We start from the raw sequence: 21553 nt of genomic DNA, 5'->3' as shown, positions 1-21553 counted from the left end.
ACTTGGTTTTGAATTGGTAATTTTAGTGCCCTGCATTTTTCTTGACGTGACCTGACCATGAAATTTCATTTTCAATTTTAAATGAATTGGAGGAATGATACAAAATGATATGCAGGTGAACAAGTGGACCACCATGGGACCTCTGGGTAGTGGAAAGTTTACCTTAGCATCCTATCCATCAAGAAGCAATGCTCGTCAAGAAGCAATGCAGAGCTGTGAGTCTCCATGGATTATAGTATCTAGTCAATGAATAATGCAGGGCTATTCAGACAGAGTCATGGACATAGATAAACTCTAAAGTAAGCCTGGATATGAACGGCCCCAGTTGACTAACGTTAGGGACACTAAAGCATACTGAAGACATTGAGATTGGCCCTGGAGAATAGTATCAGGCTGAGCTATACCTTTAGCTCCTTACCACAGATCCAGGATCAGCTCTCCTGATCCCCAATGTCAGATTAACCACAAGGAGGTCAGAGTCATTCCACAGTAGGAGGCCTAACAATAACACAATGACAAAGCAATAATACAAGCCTGTTATTACCCTGCTCCTCCGGACACTGAGAGCTCTCTTGTTGACCTTTGACCCCCTTAATGGTTCAACAGCAGTTGGGCAGTCTTTTCCCTGTCCCTAAGACTCCTCTGGTCGATACCCATCTTCCTGTGTGAGTGGTGTAAATTTGTGTGAGCGCTGTGTGTCATCTCATTTTGACTGTCAGTGAGGCTGTGTGTCTAAAGCATGCCTGCCATCATCACGCACGCACACACACAGCCCACTGCTTAAAGGGAGCCAAGCGCACAGATCAATACCCTTCTTCCTCATCCTGATGTGTGTGTGTGTGTGTGTGTTTGTGCATGTGTAACACATGGGGATGTGTGAAACTTACTTCTCAGCCTGAAGTGTCCCCACTTGCGCCAGTGAAGCTTTTCACGTGGCATCGACAGTTAAGATGCTTCAGGAGGGCGGTCACGTGCGCTAGCAAGGCAGAAGTGTTGGTGGACCCTGGGATGGTTCACCCGGGGTATGAGTGTTTTAAAGCCCTTCTAGCTGTGTCCGTCCTTGAGCTTGAGGCCTACTACGTATATCAGAGCCGTGGTTGGTCCTTACAAACGAATCATCCACCTCCCTATCAGCCGTCCTACCCCCCCAACCGCTCAGAGGTGTAATGGCCTTTTATCGATTCCCTCCCTCCTCCCCCTTCCTCTCTCTTTCTCTCTTTCCTCTCAGTGTGCAGGCTAAGATAAACTTGTGTGTGAGGAGGCAAGCCTCTCATGCTGGGCTGGGACATGCTATATGGTTCGCTCCTCAAACCGAGTGTGTGGGTGATGATGGGTTTGTGTGTGGGGGGAATGAGGAGGGTGTTTGTGTATGGTATGATCAGTGTGTGTCTGTCTGTATGTTAGTAGGAGGTTGGATGCAGTGGATTGCTTAGGCTAATCAGACACGAGCCTGGGGACCAGAGTGTTTACCAACTGCTGGGCCAGAGCGTCATACCAGGCGCCATGAATGAGGCATGCTGCCCACCAGCCACTCAGCCGCAGGAGGGCCCAGGCGGCAGGGTCAGGCCCCAGGGAGGAGAGGGGGAACAGGGGGAGAGTCGAGGACGAGCCAGACTGATTCACATGCAACCCACATAACTCCCACTGTCACAGCAAATCTCACTTAATTTCACACCCCCAAGGCCACCAGATAGGCAAGGAGATTGAGCCCTCACGGAGGCAGAGCTGAATGCTAAGGGAGTCGAAACACACACTCTGCCTCAGACCCCGTCATTCACACTTCAGCCGTTCTTAAACACACTCACACCTCTTCTGAAGACATAAGCACACTCTTACAGCTTTCTGAAACAGACTCACACACACAAACACACACTGATACTACTCTTGAATTCGTGCACACTACCTCTAGGGCAGGATTCCCCAACAGGCGGCCCGAATTTGGCCCACGTGTGGTTTTATTTTGCCCCCCCCCCCAAGTTTTATGAGCAAAAATAAATAAATAAAAATGTTTAATTTTTTTGCATTTTCATTGTTGGACACACAAGGAAATCAGCTCTAAGTGATTTTTATTTTGGAAATCTGTTCCCAAGTATTCCCACGCATAACAGAGAGATACATATGATCATATACAAATGCAAGCAAGGTTTGACATTTGAGTAAAATATTACAGTGGGGGGAAAAAGTATTTAGTCAGCCACCAATTGTGCAAGTTCTCCCACTTAAAAAGATGAGAGAGGCCTGTAATTTTCATCATAGGTACACGTCAACTATGACAGACAAATTGAGGGAAAAAAATCCAGAAAATCACATTGTAGGATTTTTTATGAATTTATTAGCAAATTATGGTGGAAAATAAGTATTTGGTCACCTACAAACAAGCAAGATTTCTGGCTCTCACAGACCTGTAACTTCTTCTTTAAGAGGCTCCTCTGTCCTCCACTCGTTACCTGTATTAATGGCACCTGTTTGAACTTGTTATCAGTATAAAAGACACCTGTCCACAACCTCAAACAGTCACACTCCAAACTCCACTATGGCCAAGACCAAAGAGCTGTCAAAGGACACCAGAAACAAAATTGTACACCTGCACTAGGCTGGGAAGACTGATTCTGCAATAGGTAAGCAGCTTGGTTTGAAGAAATCAACTGTGGGAGCAATTATTAGGAAATGGAAGACATACAAGACCACTGATAATCTCCCTAGATCTGGGGCTTCACGCAAGATCTCACCCTGTGGGGTCAAAATGATCACAAGAACGGTGAGCAAAAATCCCAGAACCACACGGGGGGACCAAGTGAATGACCTGCAGAGAGCTGGGACCAAAGTAACAAAGCCTACCATCAGTAACACACTACGCCGCCAGGGACTCAAATCCTGCAGTACCAGACGTGTCCCCCTGCTTAAGCCAGTACATGTCCAGGCCCATCTGAAGTTTGCTAGAGTGCATTTGGATGATCCAGAAGAGGATTGGGAGAATGTCATATGGTCAGATGAAACCAAAATAGAACTTTTTGGTAAAAACTCAACTCGTCGTGTTTGGAGGACAAAGAATGCTGAGTTGCATCCAAAGAACACCATACCTACTGTGAAGCATGGGGGTGGAAACATCATGCTTTGGGGCTGTTTTTCTGCAAAGGGACCAGGACGACTGATCCGTGTAAAGGAAAGAATGAATGGGGCCATGTATCGTGAGATTTTGAGTGAAAACCTCCTTCCATCAGCAAGGGCATTGAAGATGAAACGTGGCTGGGTCTTTCAGCATGACAATGATCCCAAACACACCACCCGGGCAACGAAGGAGTGGCTTCGTAAGAAGCATTTCAAGGTCCTGGAGTGGCCTAGCCAGTCTCCAGATCTCAACCCCATAGAAAATCTTTGGAGGGAGTTGAAAGTCCGTGTTGCCCAGCGACAGCCCCAAAACATCACTGCTCTAGAGGAGATCTGCATGGAGGAATGGGCCAAAATACCAGCAACAGTGTGTGAAAACCTTGTGAAGACTTACAGAAAACGTTTGACCTGTGTCATTGCTAACAAAGGGTATATAACAAAGTATTGAGAAACTTTTGTTATTGACCAAATACTTATTTTCCACCATAATTTGCAAATATATTCATTAAAAATCCTACAATGTGATTTTCTGGATTTTTTTTTCTCATTTTGTCTGTCATAGTTGACGTGTACCTATGATGAAAATTACAGGCCTCTCTCATCTTTTTAAGTGGGAGAACTTGCACAATTGGTGGCTGACTAAATACTTTTTTCCCCCACTGTATATCTGTTTGGGATTCTTGCAGTGAAATTGCAGTCTACAAATGATTTGTAATTATGTTCCGGCCCACCGACCATCTGCTCAGGAATCGGCCCGCGGCTGAATCTAGTTGATGATCTCTGCTCTATAGTAAGAGCCTGCACTGTAAAAATAGAAAGACTCAAAACACCATTATTGTGTAATGAAACAATGAAAAGTAGCATGCCTAACCTGAAATCTGGTGTTTGGAGGGTGTTTGAATGTAAACCAATGGTAAATGTTATGATAAACAGAAGGTGTTTTAAAACAGAATAGAAGTATTCTGAAACACCCAAAGTGGTTGTTCAATCGGAATATTGGTGTTTTCAAGAGAGTGTTTTGGGGTTTCAGTGCATGTAAAAGGCAGCATCAAAACACAAAATAAAAATATATATGTTTCCAGACCATGTCTCTCATACAAGCAAATGGTTATGATATGCAAACAGTTTATAGCCTAAATATGAATTGATGATAACTCGGAACACCAAAATAGTATTTTCTAACTTTTCCGGTAGTGCTCCCAGTCCCTGGCAAGGTGTTGCTCAACACTTGAGTAGCCCTTTCCTGCAGTCATATGACTAGTGCCTTCATGGGTGGAGTGTTATACTTTTGTTTCATATTTTCAAAATTAATAAACAGTATTAAAAAAAACCCGCAGAAAATTGGTTGTTTCTATGTCAAACGGTTTTGTTATATTTTGGTCTTCTGTGATGTATATAAAGTGTCATAATGGGATGCAAACTAAAAATGTTATACATTTCAACTCTATATCTGACATAGTACAGGTGTCTTCTTTTTTCTAAGCCCATAACCATGTGTGTGAGGTGTATACTTTGATTTCAAAGTAGATTTGTTTAAGACTGCCAAGAAACACTGTGTGACCCTGATTTAGCTCACTGCAGTAATTAAGTGGTGTTACAACACACCATGTAATGAATGTTTTAAAACATCTCAGGATGATGTTTCAATACTCCAGCAAAGTTAATGTTTCGTCTCCTTGACGTTGGTGGGAGCTCAGTTGCTTCTAGTTTGGTGTTACAAAGCACTTAATTTTAACAGTGTGGAGTCAAGAGCCTTACCTATATAAATCACCATGGGGACATAATGTGCATGAGCCAACTGCACAGCATGCATGAAGTGGTTTTATTATGGTTATTTATTTGGGGCGTGACCCAGAATGAATCAGGACGTGAAACACCTCATGGGGATACACTGAATTAAGATAACTTGGCTGTGTTCTGAACTAAAGGCTAGAGCTGCCATTTTCAAGGAGCAGTACGCTAATCCGACGCTAATAAGAAATCCCACTACGCCCTTTGACGAACCATCAAACAGGCAAAGCGTCAATACAGGACAAAGATCTAATCCTACTACACTGGCTCTGACATTTGTCGGATGTGACAGGGCTTGCAAACTATCATGGATTACAAAGGGAAACCAAGCCGCAAGCTACCAGTGACGCGAGCCTGCCAAACAAGCTAAATACATTCTATGCTCGCTTCGAGGCTAGCAACACTGAACCATGCATGAGAGCACCAGCTATTCCAGATGGCTGTGTGATCACACTCTCCGTAGCGAATGTTAGAAAGACCTGTAAACAGGTTAACATTTATTTAGACGGATTACCATGACGCGTACTCAGAGCATGGCAAGTGCCTTCACTGACATTTTCAACCTCTCCCTGACCAAGTCTGTGTGCCCAAGAACACCAATGTAACCTGACTAAATGACTATCGCCCTGTAGCACTCGCATCTGTGGCCATGAAATGCTTTGAAAGGCTGGTCATGGCTCACATCAACACCGTCATCCCAGACACCCTGGACCCACTCCAACTCGCATACTGCCCCAACAGATCCACAGATGATGCAATCTCTATTGCACTCCACACTGCCCTTTCCCATCTGGACAAAAGGAACACCTACGTGAAAATTCTGTTCATTGACTACAGCGTTCAACACCATAGTGCCCTCCAAGCTCATCACTAAGCTAAGGACCCTGGGATTAAACACCTCCCTCTGCAACTGGATCCTGGACTTCCTGACAGGCCGCCCCCAGGTGGTGAGGGTAAGCAACAACACATCCGTCATGCTGACCCTCAGCACAGGGGCCCCTCAGGAGTGCGAGGTTAGTCCCCTCCTGTACTCCCTGTTCACCCACGACTGCGTGGCCGCGCACGACTCCAACAGCATCATTAAGTTTGCTGACGACATGGCGGTGGTAGGCCTGATCAGTGACGACGATAAGACAGCCTACAGGGAGGAGGTCAGAGACCTGGCAGTGTGGTGCTCGGACAACAACCTCTCCCTCAATGTCAGCAAGACAAAAAAGATGATTGTGGTTTTCCTCGGTGTCCACATCACTAAGGAATTATCATGGTCCACACACATCAACACAGTCATGAAGAGGGCACGACATCGCCTCTTCCCCCTTAGGAGGCCCAAAAAATGTGGCATGGGCCCTCAGAAGATTCTACAGCTGCACCATTGAGAGCATCTTGACTGGTTGCATCACTGCTTGGTATGGCAACTGCTTGGCATCCGACGACAAGGCGCTACAGAGGGTAGCGCGTACGGCCCAGAACATCACTGGGGCCGCGCTCCCTACCATCCAGGACCTCTATACTAGGCAGTGTCAGAGGAAGGCCCTAAAATCTCCAGCCACCCAAGTCATAGATTGTTCTCTCTGCTACCGCATGGCAAACGGTACCGATACACCAAGTCTGGAACCAACAGGACCCTGATCAGCTCCTACCCCCAAGCCATAAGACTGCTAAATACAATGAACTCCAAAAGTATTGGGACTTTGACAATTGTGTTGTTGTTTTGGCTCTGTACTCCAACACTTTGGATTTGAAATGATACAATGACTATGAGGTTAAATTGCAGACTGTCATCTTTAATTTGAGGGTATTTTCATCCATATCGGGTGAACCATTTAGTACATAGTCCCCCCCATTTTAGGGGACCAAAAGTATTGGGACAAATTCACTTATGTGTATTAAAGTAATCAAAAGATTAGTATGTGGTCCCATATTCCTAGCATGCAGTGAGAAATGATGAGTGAGAAAGTTACAGACACACAAATATCATACCCCCCAAAAAATGCTAACCTCCACTGTTTTTGTAATGGTAAGAGGTTAAAATGTCTTGGGGGTGTGATATTTGTGTGTCTGTAACTTTCTCACTCATCATTATTCACGTTTCATTCAGGATTATCCGTAATCATGGTAGCATCCACATTAATGTGGAAGTGTTTAGAAACATATTCTATTGTTATTTACAAGAAAAGTGACCACAAAATGAAACGATACATTATTTACCATTAATTGCTATTGGGCACAAAATAATCTGAAACACAACCAAAACAAATAGCAAATGCATCCAATAAGTTTGTAGTCACAAGCTTGATGTAATCATTGTGTGCTAGGAATATGGGACCAAATACTAACATTTTGACTACTTTAATAATACACATATAAGTGCATTTGTCCCAATACTATGGTCCCCTAAAATGGGGGGACAATGTAAAAGTGCTGTCATTTCTAAACGGTTCATCCGATATGTATGAAAATACCCCTCAAATTAAAGCTGACAGTCTGCACTTTAACCTCATAGTCATTGTATCGTTTCAAATCCAAAGTGCTGGAATACAGAGCCACAAAAACTGTGTCACTGTCCCAATACTTTTGGAGCTCACTATAGTTAGTTAAATAGTTAACCAATAGCTAACCGAACTATCTGCATTGACCCTTTTTGCACTAACTCTTTTGACTCATCACATATGCTACTGTTTATTATCTGTCCTGTTGCCTAGTCACTTTATCCCTACATATATGTACATATCTACCTCAATTACCTTGTACCCCTGTACATCGACTCGATACTGGTACTCCGTGTATATAGCCAAGTTATTGTTACTCATTGTGTATTTATTCCTTGTGTTATAATTTTTCAATTTTTCAATTATTTCTCTTTTTTTTCTCTCTGCATTGTTGGGAAGGGCCTGTAAGTAAGCATTTCACTGTTATACTATACCTGTTGTTTACGAAGCATGTGACAAATAACATTTGATTTGATTTGACAATATTGCTGTTACAATCCATTAAATTATACCTGATCTCAGATGAGCATTTGAGACTTAATTCATTATTGCAGTTATTATCTTCACAGTTGAAAGAGAATGAAAACATTATTAGGCGATATAGATGTAATGCAATGGAATAGTGCAACAGGATAGTCTAGTCAGGGTATAGAAAGCCTTCGTGGCAAACAGTAAATCTGCTCTGATGTTGATGACTCAGCGTATACGTTGGAGCGTTCAATATGGGCATTGTTATATGATTAACTGCTTCTTCTTAATTAACTGCTTCTTCATTGACTCTGTACTGGTAACCCGTGTATATAGCAAAGTTATCGTGACTCATTGTGTATTTATTATTACTTTTATTATTACGTGTTTTACTTTTCTATTATTTCTCTATTTTCTTTCTCTCTGCATTGTTGGGAAGGGCTCGTAAGTAAACATTTCACTCTTAGTCTACACCTGTTGTTTACGAAGCATGTGACAAATACAATTTGATTTGATTTAATTTGATTCTTCTCCGCTTTCCCTCCCTGAATCCATGAAGATGGGATCTGGATTATCGCTCAGAAGTTCAACTAACCTGTCAACAAACAGACAACCGCTTCAGTATTGCCCTTGTGGGCTGTTACTCTAATTGGTTTCCAATGGACTTAGAGAAACATATTATACTGTATCTAGGTTCATGGATGGGTTACATAGAGGGATCATGTAATAGTACTGATTCTATGATTATGTCATAGCACAAACAAACCCATTGTGGGGGATGTCTCATACTGTAGGTGAAAATCTTCCATAGCTGAAAACCATTGTTAATTTCAAAAGCTCCTGAATGGATGTTTTGACTGACAGTTCAAAGTATCGCCTTTGTCAAAAAATTTAACTATTGCTTTGAATTAACTGTCTTCCCTAGATTTTAATTTACTAGGGAGGGTGGTTCCTCCACCCATTTTTATCGGAGCCATTTCCCAGGTCCGGTTAAATTGATATTTTGACAGTAAATGAAACAGTGTGGATAACTCCTTGTTAGACTATCAGGCACTGTTGTGAGGTTCTAAGTTCTGGGACAAATCCAGACGGACTACAAGGAAAGCTTAAACTAGATTTATTACACCCAACAGGATGTCGCAGCTGCATAACACAACATACAAGTCACACAAGCACATATTTACAACTAGGCGGAGTCATCTCCTTGTATGTCTAAGATAGACAGTCATTCTCTGTTGTTGGGCATGAACTGAGTGTGTTCCACTTATTGGTATTGTCTTGGCCCGGCCTGAGCCCAGAACTTTCATGGTCGGGGAAGTGTGTGTGTGTGTGTGTGAGATCAGACTTCAGTTAGAGTGTTTTTAGGTGGGCCTCTCTGGCCCCCCTCCCAAAGGTTTCTTCTCTCTTCAACTGTTGTCCTCACCACGACCTCGATGTTGAGTCCAACATCTCTCCTTACCCTAGTTCCACAGAGTCTAGCCTAGCTTGTCAGGAACTGAGACTCGACTGTTGCCCTTTGCCTACTTTCTTTAGAAATATTAATAACCAGAAAAGCTAGAACATGTCTGGACAGAGACTTTCTGTACTTCCCCTTGTCACTGCAATAATACACACAAGCTCCAACACCCTAACCAATAAAAAGTTATTACTACTAATCAGGCTGATTATGCAGGTATCAATGGCTCATTATGCAATTAAAATATGCTCATGTCAGACTAGTTCTCATCAATGTGTTTGCACACCCGGCCCTGGCTGCTCATCTGACTCACATCAGCATAATATCGGAATCAAAGAGAAACAATACTTTTGAGTTATTTTATGGGGAGAGCTTTGGAGGCTAATAATATTTGATCTTACTAATCATCAGTTTGAATTCAGTGAGGTGAACCAATATATTTACTTCCCATTAAAGACCATTAGAGGTGAAATGATAGAGAGGGAAAATGACTGGATCCTGGAGTGAGGAATCAGCAGGGAGAGATAGAGAGACTGGGAAAGACAGATCTGAAATTCCGTTATCCACAGCAGAGCATTAAATAATGTTATATTTTTTGCGCAAAAGGAGTGGGTCAACGGAAGTAACAAAGTGACACAGCGTGTGTGTGTCTGTCTGTCTGTCTGTGTGTGTGTGTCTGTGTGGGTTCCTGCATGTGGGTGTGTGTCTGTGTGCGTGCTTGCATGTGTGTATGTGTGTGCGCCTATACATGATGGCAGCAAACACAGAGCCGGGGGGATTACGAGTAGATTAATTCATCTAATTATCTTCCTTCTGCTTCGTCTGGGTCACAGCGTCAAGATTACACTATCGTATCATCACTGTTGTCGTCATTTAAAGAAAGCAGTAATTTGCAGTATCTATGATTACAATGTTCATGATATATTGTATCATTAGAGACTGGCAATCTGGGGTGTTAATGAAACTTTAACTACTGTATAGGGATTCGACTGGATCGCTGGTGCTCTATTCACAGGGAAATGAGGATGTACAGCAGATGTGCAAACATTTATTGAACATATTGACTCATTTATTGAATTCTATGACAGTTGCAGGCTAATTAAGCAATAACGCCCGAGGAGGTGTGGTATATGGCCAATATACCATGCCTAAGGGCTGTTCTTAAGCACGACGCAACGCAGATTGCCTGGACACAGCCCTTAGCCGTGGTATATTGGCCATATATCACAAACCCCCAAGGTGCCTTATTGCTATAATAAACTGGTTACCAACATAATTAGAGCAGTAAAAATAAATGTTTTGTCATACCTGTGGTATACAGTCTGATAGACCACGGCCGTCAGCCAATCAGCATTCAGGGCTCGAACCACCCAGTTTATAATTCCAATTAGATGACAATGTGAGCTTAGCTTATATTGCAATATGTACAGTAAACAACACATCTGCATGTCAGTGTGATTGCTCTCTTCAGTAGAACTTAACTCTGAACTCCTCTTCTCTTCTTCTGCTCAGGACACTGAGATTCTGAATACAGCTGTGCTCACCGGGAGGACGGTTGCCGTGCCAGTAAAGGTGGTCACCGTAGGAACAGATGGCACAGTTACGGATGTAACAGAGTCAGTAGAGTGTCGGTCGACCGATGAAGAGGTGGTCAAGGTGAGTGTACACTATACAGGCTGCAACCTTGAGAGGAAACCTTGAACACCTTTAGAGAAAACCTTGAGGAGATAGACTAGGTGGAACACATCCTTTTCAGCCCAACATAGGACTTGAGTTCAAGTACAGTACATACAGTATGACAATAATGCCTTTTTAGTCTCTCATCCTTTACAGGCACAAGGCCATATACAGATGTCGGATCTTAACTTGATCACTCTTTTGTCGCAGAGAATTTTCCCGATGCATCAATTCAAATGAGCGTCGTGAGTGGCTGAAAATGAGCAGTTCTCTTTCTCTCTATGCGGGGGCAGTCTAGTCATTGGGATCAGGGCTTGCTATCAAAATGATGTTCTCTCTTGCCAAATATACTGAACCAAAATATAAACGCAACATGTATAGTGTTGGTCCCATGTTTCATGAGCTGAAATAAAAGATCAGAGAAATGTTCCATACAGACAAAAAGCTTATTTCTTTCAAATTTTGTATACACATCCCAGTTAGTGAGCATTTCTCCTTTGCCAAGATAATCCATCCACCTGACAGGTGCGATATATCAAGAAGCTGACTAAACAGCATGGTCATTACACAGGTGCACCTTGTGCTGGGGACAATAAAAGGCCATCCTAAAATGTGCTGTTTTGTCACACAACACAATGCCATAGATGTCTCGAGTTTTGAGGGAGCGTGCAATTGGCATGTTGACTGCAGGAATGTCCAACAGAGCTGTTGCCAGATAATTTAATGTTAATTTCTCTATGAAAAGCCACCTCTAACATCGTTTTAGAGAATTTGGCAGTACGTCCAACTGGCATCACAACCGCAGACCAATTGTAACCATGCCAGCCCAGGACCTCCACATCCGGCTTCTTCACCTGCGAGTGAAGAGACCAGCCTCCCGGACAGCTGATGAAACTGAGGAGTATTTCTGTCTGAAATGAAGCCCTTTTGTGGGGAAAAACTCATTCTGATTAGCTGGGCCTGGCTCGCCAGTGGGTGGGCCAATGCCCTACCAGGCCAACACATGGCTGCACCCAGTCATTTAAAATCCATAGATTAGGGCCTAATGAATTGATTTAAATTGACTGATTTCCTTCTACGAACTGTAACCCAGTAAAATGTTTGAAATTGTTGCATGTTGCATTAAACATTTTGTTAGCTTTCTCTGGCCCACACTCCAGCACAGTAGGTGGCGGTAATTAACGTTGGATGACAACCGCCAAAAAAAAAACACAGAAGAAGGAGGCTGCTAGCTAGTTAGGGGTCACCGGTACACAGTGTCCTTTGCCCCCACCTGCCGAGCACTGCTTTCCAGCAGTTCTGTTAATGTTACGGCGAGGGAATTAGCTAGCTAGTGTAGCCAACCAAACTCTTGCGTGGCACTACCAGCGATTACACTCACCGTAACGTTGCAATAACTGTGGGAAAGCAGTGTACAGCAGGCGGGGGCAAGCGACACTGTGTGCCGGTGTCCTAGCTAGCTAGCAGCCTCAATGGCAGTGCATGTAGTAAGTGATGCGTAGTGGGCGTAGCATGTAGTGGGTGTAACCAGTGTGAAATGGCTAGCTAGTTAGAGGTGCGGATCACTCGCTCTGAGACCTTGAAGTAGTTGTTTCCCTTGCTCTGCAAGGGCTGTGGCTTTCGTGGAACGATAGGTAGCTAATGGTTCTTCAAGGGTGACTGTTGTTAATTTGTTCAGAGGGTCCCTCGTTCAAGCCCAGTTTGGGGGCGAGGAGAGAGGCGGAAGCAACACTGTTACATTAATGCTGTTGACCTGGATCACTCAGTTGGACTCTGCTCGGTTGCTGCGGAGAAGGAGGAGGTCAAAGGGGGGTGAGTGTAACTGGTGTGAAATGGCTAGCTAGTTAGTGGTGTGCGTTAGTAACATCCAGTCGGTGACATCACTTGCGTTGAGACCTTTAATAATTTGTTTTGCTTGCTCTGCAAGGGCCGTGGCTTTTGTGGAGCGATAGGTAACGATGCTTCGTGGGAGGCAGTTGTTGATGTGTTCAGAGGGTCCCTGGTTCAACCCCAGGTGGGGGTAAGGAGAGGGACGAAAGCAACACTGTTACATGAGCGCTGCATGTAGTAAACGCGGTCGGCAGAATTTCTAGGCAGCACGTCAAAAATGTAATCTCCCAATCCCATGTATCCTTAGCTGGGGAGGCAATCCCAAAACACCTTCCGGCGCAGCAAATTTTTTAAAGGATTCTGAATTAATGTAGCACATTTTCCAGAAGAATAAGGAATAACGTGAAATGTAAGTATAACATTTATTTATTCATCAAATTATGTTCAAATGTTCAACAAATTACTTTAATGTGAATTGTGAATTCAAATGTTGAGTAACTGGTGTTTATCAGCCCGTCGGACGCGATAGCTAGCTAGCAGGCACTCTCCTACTTATCGACTGTTTAAAGATTAAGAACTAAACTAACTAATCTTAGATTCAGCAATGTGTCAATTGTGAAGACCCGGACAGTTAAATCATTAATTGGTGAACTTGCTAGCCAGCTAAAGACATGTAGAAAATCTGTTTTTTTCATTTGTTTTCAGGGACTAAAGTGGGCACCTGATTGTGTTTCACTCCTTAGCATTGGCTTGGCAAGAGAAAATAGTCCTGCCCAACTCGTTTGAAGGTAAGACATCTGACGAAAAACATAGTAAATGCAGCCAGCTGTGTTCTGTTCAATCTTGCTAGCCAGCCAAGTTATTTGTGCATTCTGTTGATGAGTCTGTTTTGCTCGCTAGCTGCCTGCAGTGTCTGTTTACCTAGCTAACGTTAGCTAACTTTCTCTTGCCACTCTCCCTTCCCCTATTGTGTTGCACCATTGAGGTTGGTGTTACTAGTTAAAATTAGAGTCTAAGTTATTCTACTGTAAACAACTTGACCAAGCCTAATAATATAAAAACTGTTAACAAATTATTGCACATTAATAAAAGTAGTTGTGGCTTCAGCAACTTGAACCAGCACTGAAATTTGAGCAGTGAGGTTAATTTCTCCCCCCTTGTCTCTGCTTGTTCCAGGTTGAAGGACATCCCACCCTGACACCCTGCAGATGTAAATAACTTGTTGTGAACCTCCCAGCCACCAGGAGAATCACCATATCCCAGGATATTATTCTGGAGTGTGCAACATCACAATGTTAGATATAAATAGATTTGCCCATGTTATTGTTTATCATGCAGATTTGTCAGGACATTGTAATTTATGAAGCTCATTCTAAAATACAGACATTGCACTGTGTGCAAGTTTTCAGTTTAGACCACAATTAATTGAATAAGGTGTTAGTGAAGGGCTGGAACAAAAACTTGTAAACTTCTCTCCTGTGTATAAAACAGTGACTGTCATGACAAATTTTGCCCTCATGTACTGAACAATCTTATGAATGTTGGAGGTTAATCTCCTTGATGTCCCTCACTTGGGAATTACTTATTTTGCACAATGGACTGTGTTCTAAGGACTCATGCACAAATACAGGAAAATAAATAAAAATGTTAACATTTATTCAAAATTACAATTGTTGATGTCTCCACATGTTCTGGTTTTGAGGCTTGAGCATCCGGTGACTGCAGTTCATCTGTCTAATCCCCTGCAGGGAGAGAGAAAGGCATCGATAATATTACAATGCTGTATTAATTTCATTGAATATTTATTCCTGTTTGATATGCATTTACACAGTATAATTATATTGGACATGTTATCCTTTATCACATGCCAGTATTTGTTTTGTATCCAATGCATTTAGCTTGCATTAAAATGAAGTAGCCTAGAACTTCTAATCTATTTAGGTTGCATCATACCACCTTTCAATATGTGACCAACCGGCTCGGTTCGGTCTAATGTAGCAAAATTTGAAATTGTGTTTTTTTTCCCTTTAAAAGTACAGACTATAAAATGGTATATCATACACTACAGTTGAGGAACAATGGGAGAGTAATTCTGCTTTGAAAGTTGATAAACTTGTAACCCCACTTTTGAGAAAATGGCCCTTGAATGTTTTGTTACACCTACTGGAGAGCTCTACTTTGTCTACATCATTTCAGCATCGTTCACACCCTCTTAAGCCTTAGCCCCACCCATCTCTTTAAGGATACATCTGAGGCCATGTGCTAAACAGAGTGAGTACGGTAGTGTACTAAACAACCAAAGATTTCAAGATTAAAGGCTGGTTTATACTACATCTATCAACATATCTGTAGACAGTTGTCGTAGTGACATCATGAACATTCTATTGTTGTCCGACATCAAACTTGTCGTTGTCGTTATGAAAAAGTATAAACACAAAAACGACAGGCTGCATGACATCAGCAACCTGGTGGACCAAAATAGCATAACTGGTGTATTTTAACAACAATAAACCCATCCATTTACAAATGAATTTAGTATATGTCTAGCAAACCAGGCAACTAAAAGCAACTTTCTAAACAATGTTTTAGTTTGTTTCTAGCTTGTTAGCTAGCTAGCTAACGTTACGTTAGCTGGCTAGCCAGTTTAAATAATGACCATTTCATATAGCTTACAACGTCTTAACTTGAGCTCATTTGTGTTCATTATTACAGGAGAATAAACTCACAACAAGATCATTATTTACAAGTTAATGACAAGCTAATTACAGAAAATAGCTTACAGTTGTGAGTGTGACTAAATAAAAGCAGGACATTCTACTGGAGAATTTTAGAACTTGGACGCTGTCTCGTTGGCCTAATGTTATATCCTAATTTGACTTTGGTGGAGGTTATGTTGTTCTTCACATTACCGTCTCTGGTAAGCACACACTATATCAAATGAAATCAAAGTTTATTTGTCACATGCACAGGATACAGAAGGTGTAAATGGTACAGTGAAATGGTTACTTGCATAGTGGAGTTTTTTGTTTAGAAATGTAACTAGCTAGCTAGCTAAACAATGAACCATAATCCCAATTTATAACGTTACTACCCTGCATGAATCTGAAGGTAGCTAAAGTTAACCAACTAGCTAGCTAGCTAACATTAGGCTATAACTAGCAATGCAAATGGCTCTGAGATACTAATAATATTACTACATAGATCATACACGTAACGTTAGCTAGCTAGCTAGCTAACTAACAGTACACTTTAACTTTCTGCCCAAAACCACATTTAGATTTTTTGTTTAAATGTTTACGTTCAAATGCCTCTCCTGTGAAATAGTGACACGTGACATACACCTAGTTTCCTGAAACTAGTCACATATTAGTTATCAACCAATATAAAACCATGTTATCTTGAACATCGGTGTCATTTAATAATGTGCACGGGTGTGATAGCTGTATGAATTAATCACAATGCAAGCCTACTCATTAGAAAAAAACAGTAGCTGTAATACAATATTAGCTTCACAGTGAAACACCACTATTCTGGCTATGAATCATTCTTAAACAGTCAGTGAAATAGCTTATAGAAATAAAATAGATTTTGCCTGTATGATATCATGCATACAAGCTTACCGGTAATGTCCACAACGATGGAGCAGCAGACCAAGCAATATGCGTAAGGAGGAGCCTATAACGTAGGTCGGTGTCAACTTCATTCATTAACAGGTACTGAGGAGATCAATTCTGTTACTTGCTTACTTATTATTCGTGTCAAATATTTCCATTTTGGGATATTTGTTTACTGAAATAGTTGCTCACGCTGCTACAGGGGCTACAATGTGGCTACAAACGTCTTCCGCTTGGTGGAATGTGAATGCGTTATCACGTAATACTGCCTTCAAATCCCGTCCCAAACGGCAGTAACCTACTGGAAAAGTGCTACCTACTAGGGTAGTTGCCTTTTGGAGGCAGGTAGGCAGCAGCCTACCTGCCTACCTGTTACATAATAACAGGATGCTACACCAACATTAGTTTCCATTCATACAAAGTGTCAAAACAATAGCCCAGCACTGGGCGCGAACTCATGATGCTCATAGCTGAAGTGTGCTGCTCAGACCACTGCCCTACAGCAGCTCACAAAGCTTTAACAAGCCATGAGAATACTTGATTTATGAGGTTGGTTGGTTTGCAGAGCCTTCCCCACACCATAGCCCCCTAGGTACGGTACTGCATTGTATAGTCTACAAACACCGCTTCCAGCTGTCCCCTGGCGGCAATTATACATTTTCAATATTTATTCAAATCCTCCTGCTGCAGGATTATTTTCCTCCTGCGATGAAATGGGTCATATTAAGATCTGACATCTGTAGCGTGGCCTTGATGAGTGAAAGCTGTGCCCTACAGTACAATACAGAATAAACAACACATTTGGTTGTGTCTACCAGACTTGGGTTCAAATACTATTTGAAATCATTTCAAATAGTATATCTGTGCTTGATTGAGCTTGCCTGTTACAATAAACCCAATGGAAAAAGTGCAACCTGGCCCACCTGTCCCTCCAGGCAGGCTCAAGCAAACGTTCAAAGTATTTGAAAGTGTAAATGTACGTATTGTGGCATACATCAGGTCAGCCACCAGGGGGAGACTCGTCGAGGCCTGGTAACAGATGGAGTATACATCATGAGGCGGTGTTTCCATCTACTGGACGTGCCAGGTCTCGACGGGCTCCCCGGACAGGACTAATTGGGGCTGATTGGGAGCTGGTGAGTAATTAAGGGCGGATTGCTCACCAGCTGTGCAAGGCCCATTAAGCTGCCAGAAGGGCAGCACATGGGAGAGGACTGGGGGAAGTACGGTAACTTCCGTGTAGTTGGAGATGGTATCCTGGAGAGGGTCTCATGGGGGAGACCTAACATTTTCTTTTGATTATTTTATTAATAAACACCCTGAAACCGAGATACTCATACTCTGTCCGTGTCTGATCTGTGTAAACGTCTTGACCCAACCCCTTGATCTGCCACAAGTGGTGGAGAATGCGGGCATCTGGATAACGTGGTCAGATCAGGGTTGACGTTTACACAGCATCAGCATGGACGAGTTGATAGCTCAGTTCGTCCGGGCCCAACAAGCACAACAGGCGGTTCAGGAACGAACGCTGGAGGAACAGCGACTACAAAACGTCTGCCTCGTGGAGGAAGTCAGGAAGCTGCAAGGAGGAGCATCTCCTGAATCCCATCACAACCAGTTTTTAATCAAGCTAACGGAAGACGATGACATTGAAACATACCTCTGTACGTTTGAACGGACAGCGCTACGGGAAGGATGGCCAAGGCCGAAGTGGGCAAGTCTGCTGGCCCCGTTCCTCTCTGGGAATGCCCAAAAGGCGAACAGGTGGCTAACTACGACAGACTCAAACGGGAGATATTCAGCCGCTACGGGTACAGCCTGGCCCTTCGGGCTCAACGGTTCCATGACTGGAGGTTCGTACCCGACGCATCCCCCCGAGCCCAGATGAGCGACCTTCTGCGCGTCACCAGGGCATGGCTCCTAACCGACGTATCCACCCTCTCCCTCCTCAATAAAGTGGTCCTGGATCGCTTCGTACGGGTGCTACCCCACGGCATGAAGAGGGCAGCGAGCCTATGCGCGCCCCAGACCTTGGAGGGCCTCCTGGAAGCAGTGGAGAAGCATCAGAACACTCAGGCCCTACTGAGGGGGAGCCGGGACGAGTCGGCGACCTGTGCGAGGGGATGGAAGGACAACCACACCGTGGTGTACCCCTAATCAGTCGGCAGGGCCAAGGGACCGCAAACTCGTGGAGAGACGGCTGGGGAAGGGCCGACCCGCCACCGACGACCCCAGGTAGATGGAGACCAACGGAGGTGTTTTGAGTGTGGCGCCCAGGGGCACATTGCCTGGAATTGCCCTGCTCGAGAGGAGTCGATGCCATCAGCTAGCACCGGAGGCCAGGTGGGTCACGCCGTGAACTATGTCACCTCCTGTTGGGCGCACCATGAATCAACTGCACCCATGGTCACGGTGAAGGTTGACGGACATGACACGGAAGCGCTATTAGACTCCGGAAACATGGTTATGCTTGTAACCACGAGCCTGCTGAACCAGGAGACTGAACGGGGTAGGGAGATGTCCATTTCCTGTGTTCACGGTGACACAAAGCGGTATCCCACCGTATGGACCAACATCATGACACCACAAGGGAGCTGCCAGATGATGGTGGGTGCAGTACCAGAGCTGCCAGTACCTATCCTAGTGGGACAGGATTGTCCACTGTTCGCGGCCCTATGGGGGCACGAGTTGAAAAAAAAGATACGATCCGGCCGAAGCGGGGGGGGGGCGCCACCGGTTAACCAACCTGACTCTACGGGTCCGGAGTCGGAGTCAGAGTCGGAGTCGGAGGGGGAGCCGGAACCCGAACCCCCTGGGGAACCACTAGAGGAGGAGCCCAGCCTTCCCCTTCTCAATTTCGAGGGCCCAGTCAAGACCCCCGTTGGGGGCCAACTGAGGGGCCAATTCGGGACGGCCCAGTGGGAGGATCCGAATTTGAAAGCTGTCGCAGACCAAGTGATGGCGGTGGATGGACAGCTACTTCCGGGGGTTAGTGACTGGAGATTTCCAAATTAAGGATAACCTTTTGTATCAGGTGTCGCGCCAACAGGGGGAACTTCGAGAGGTATTGTTGCTGCCCCGACGGTACGTAGAAACCGTTCTTCAGCTGGCCCACACCCACTAGTTGGGGGCGCACCTGGGAATGGAGAAGACCCGGGAACGGATCACCGCCTGGTTCCACTGGCCCGGGATGAGGAGGGCCATGGAAGACTACTGTCGCAGCTGCCCGGAGTGTCAACTCACTGCCCCGAAAGCATCTGGTCCCCCTACCGATCATCGGGGTGCCCTTTGAATGCATTGCGATGGACATAGTGGGACCCCTGGTAAAGACTGCACGAGGACACAGGTACAGCTTGGTAATAGTAGACTATGCCACCCGGTATCCTGAGGCCATTCTCCTACGAGCTGTTCCACCTCTTTAGCCGGATGGGCATCCCGAAAGAGATCCTGACAGACCAAAATACAGAGTTTATGTCCCGCCTCATGAAAGAGTTGTGTGCCCTCATGCAGATCAAGCAGATCCGGACCTTTTCACCCGCAGACGGATGGGCTCGTCGAGCGCTTTAACAAAACGCTCAAACAGATGCTGCGGAAGGTCATCGAGCAGGACGGGAAGAACTGGGACCAGCTGCTACCCCACCTGATGTTCTCAATCCGAGAAGTACCCAAATCCTCCAATGGGTTTTCCCCGTTTGAACTCCTCTATGGGAGGAGGCCACGTGGCATACTGGACCTCGCCATGGAGGTGTGGGAAGCCCAACCGACCCCCTTATGCAGCGTGGTAGAGCACGTGGAGACGATGCGGGAGCGGATGACAGCCATATGGCCAGTCGTGAGGGAACATATGGAGAAGGCCCAACGCGCCCAAGCCCAGGTCTACAATCGGGGAGCCCAGTCCTGAGAATTCCAGGTGGGAGACAGGGTGTTGATCCCCACGACCGAAAGTATGTTCCTGGCAACATGGCACGGACCATACGAGGTGGTCGTTGAACCTGTTGAAGAAGTGGCACGAGAGGACAGCCTTGGCCATGTTATGGTCGGGATCCAGGACGCCAACGGTACCAGTGGTGGTCCCGAGCAGTGAGGACCTCGACCCGGCCCAGAAGCAAGAGCTCCGGGAGCTTGTCGATTGGAACACGGCGGTATTCTCAGAGAAGCCGGGCCGCACGACCCTCATTGAACACCACATCCGTACCCGGCCCGGGGAAACGGTAAGGAAGAGGCCGTATCGACTTAAGGAGGGCCGACGGAAGGCCGTGAAGTGGAGGCTATGCTGAGGCTATGCTGAGGATGGGGGTCGTTGAAGAGTCCCACAGTGCATGGTGCAGCCCCATCGTGTTGGTGCCCAAATCGGACGGTAGCCTCCGCTTCTGTAATGATTTCCGGGGTGTGAACGACATAAGCATATTCGACGCCTACCCCATGCCGAGGATGGACGAGCTAATCGACCGATTGGAAAAGGCCTGGTACATCAGCACCCTTGACCTGAACAAAGGATATTGGCAGGTACCATTAGCAGCCTCCTCCCGGGAGAAGACGGTGTTCTCGACACCAGACGGTCTGTACCAGTACCAGGTGCCCCGCCCACATTCCAGCGACTGATGAACAGAGTGCTTTGACTTTACCAGCAGTACGCAGCGGCCTATCTGAATGATATCATCATCCACAGCCAAGGTTGGGAGGAGCACCTGACGCGCCTCCAGGCGGTGCTGGACGTGCTCAGACAAGCCGGGTTGACCGTAAACCCCAAGAAATGCAAGCTAGGGTTCGAGGAGGTGGAGTACCTGGGGTATTTGATCGGACAGGGGAATGTCAAGCCCCAGGAGAGGAAGGTTCACGCGGTACGTGACTGGCCCGTTCCACGCACCAAGACACAGGTCAAGTCCTTCCTGGGACTGGCAGGATACTATAGCCGGTTTATCCCCAACTTTGCGGCTATAGCTTCCCCCCTTACCGATCTAACCAGGGCCCGCCTCCCAAAAACAGTGAAATGGACGGACGAGACAGACGCGGCGTTCAGCCGTCTGAAGGAAGCGCTGTGCTCCCATCCGATTCTCTTAACGCCCGATTTCCAGGTGCCGATGGTGGTCCAGACGGATGCATGTGATACGGGACTAGGG

General features: G+C 45.1%; 1 protein-coding gene and 1 long non-coding RNA gene across 2 annotated transcripts in view; both read left to right on the top strand.

The window, feature by feature from the left end:
- LOC311100056 (transmembrane protein 132C-like) overlaps positions 1-21553 on the top strand; it is a 219838-nt gene that overhangs the window by 176222 nt on the left and 22063 nt on the right. Inside the window, exon 5 of the mRNA XM_084140799.1 lies at positions 10825-10968. Within this exon, the coding sequence (XP_083996925.1) occupies positions 10825-10968 (144 nt within the window). The remainder of the gene's footprint in view (positions 1-10824; positions 10969-21553) is intronic.
- On the top strand, positions 12346-14502 carry LOC311100057. Its single transcript, XR_014609791.1, has 3 exons — positions 12346-13228; positions 13525-13607; positions 13996-14502. It is a non-coding gene; the product is annotated as an uncharacterized lncRNA (long non-coding RNA).

Source organism: Coregonus lavaretus, assembly GCF_964263955.1.
Source record: "Coregonus lavaretus genome assembly, chromosome: 24".
Lineage (NCBI taxonomy): Eukaryota > Metazoa > Chordata > Actinopteri > Salmoniformes > Salmonidae > Coregonus > Coregonus lavaretus.
Note: the sequence above shows the minus strand (reverse complement) of the source record. Positions and strands in the feature narration are given on the sequence as shown.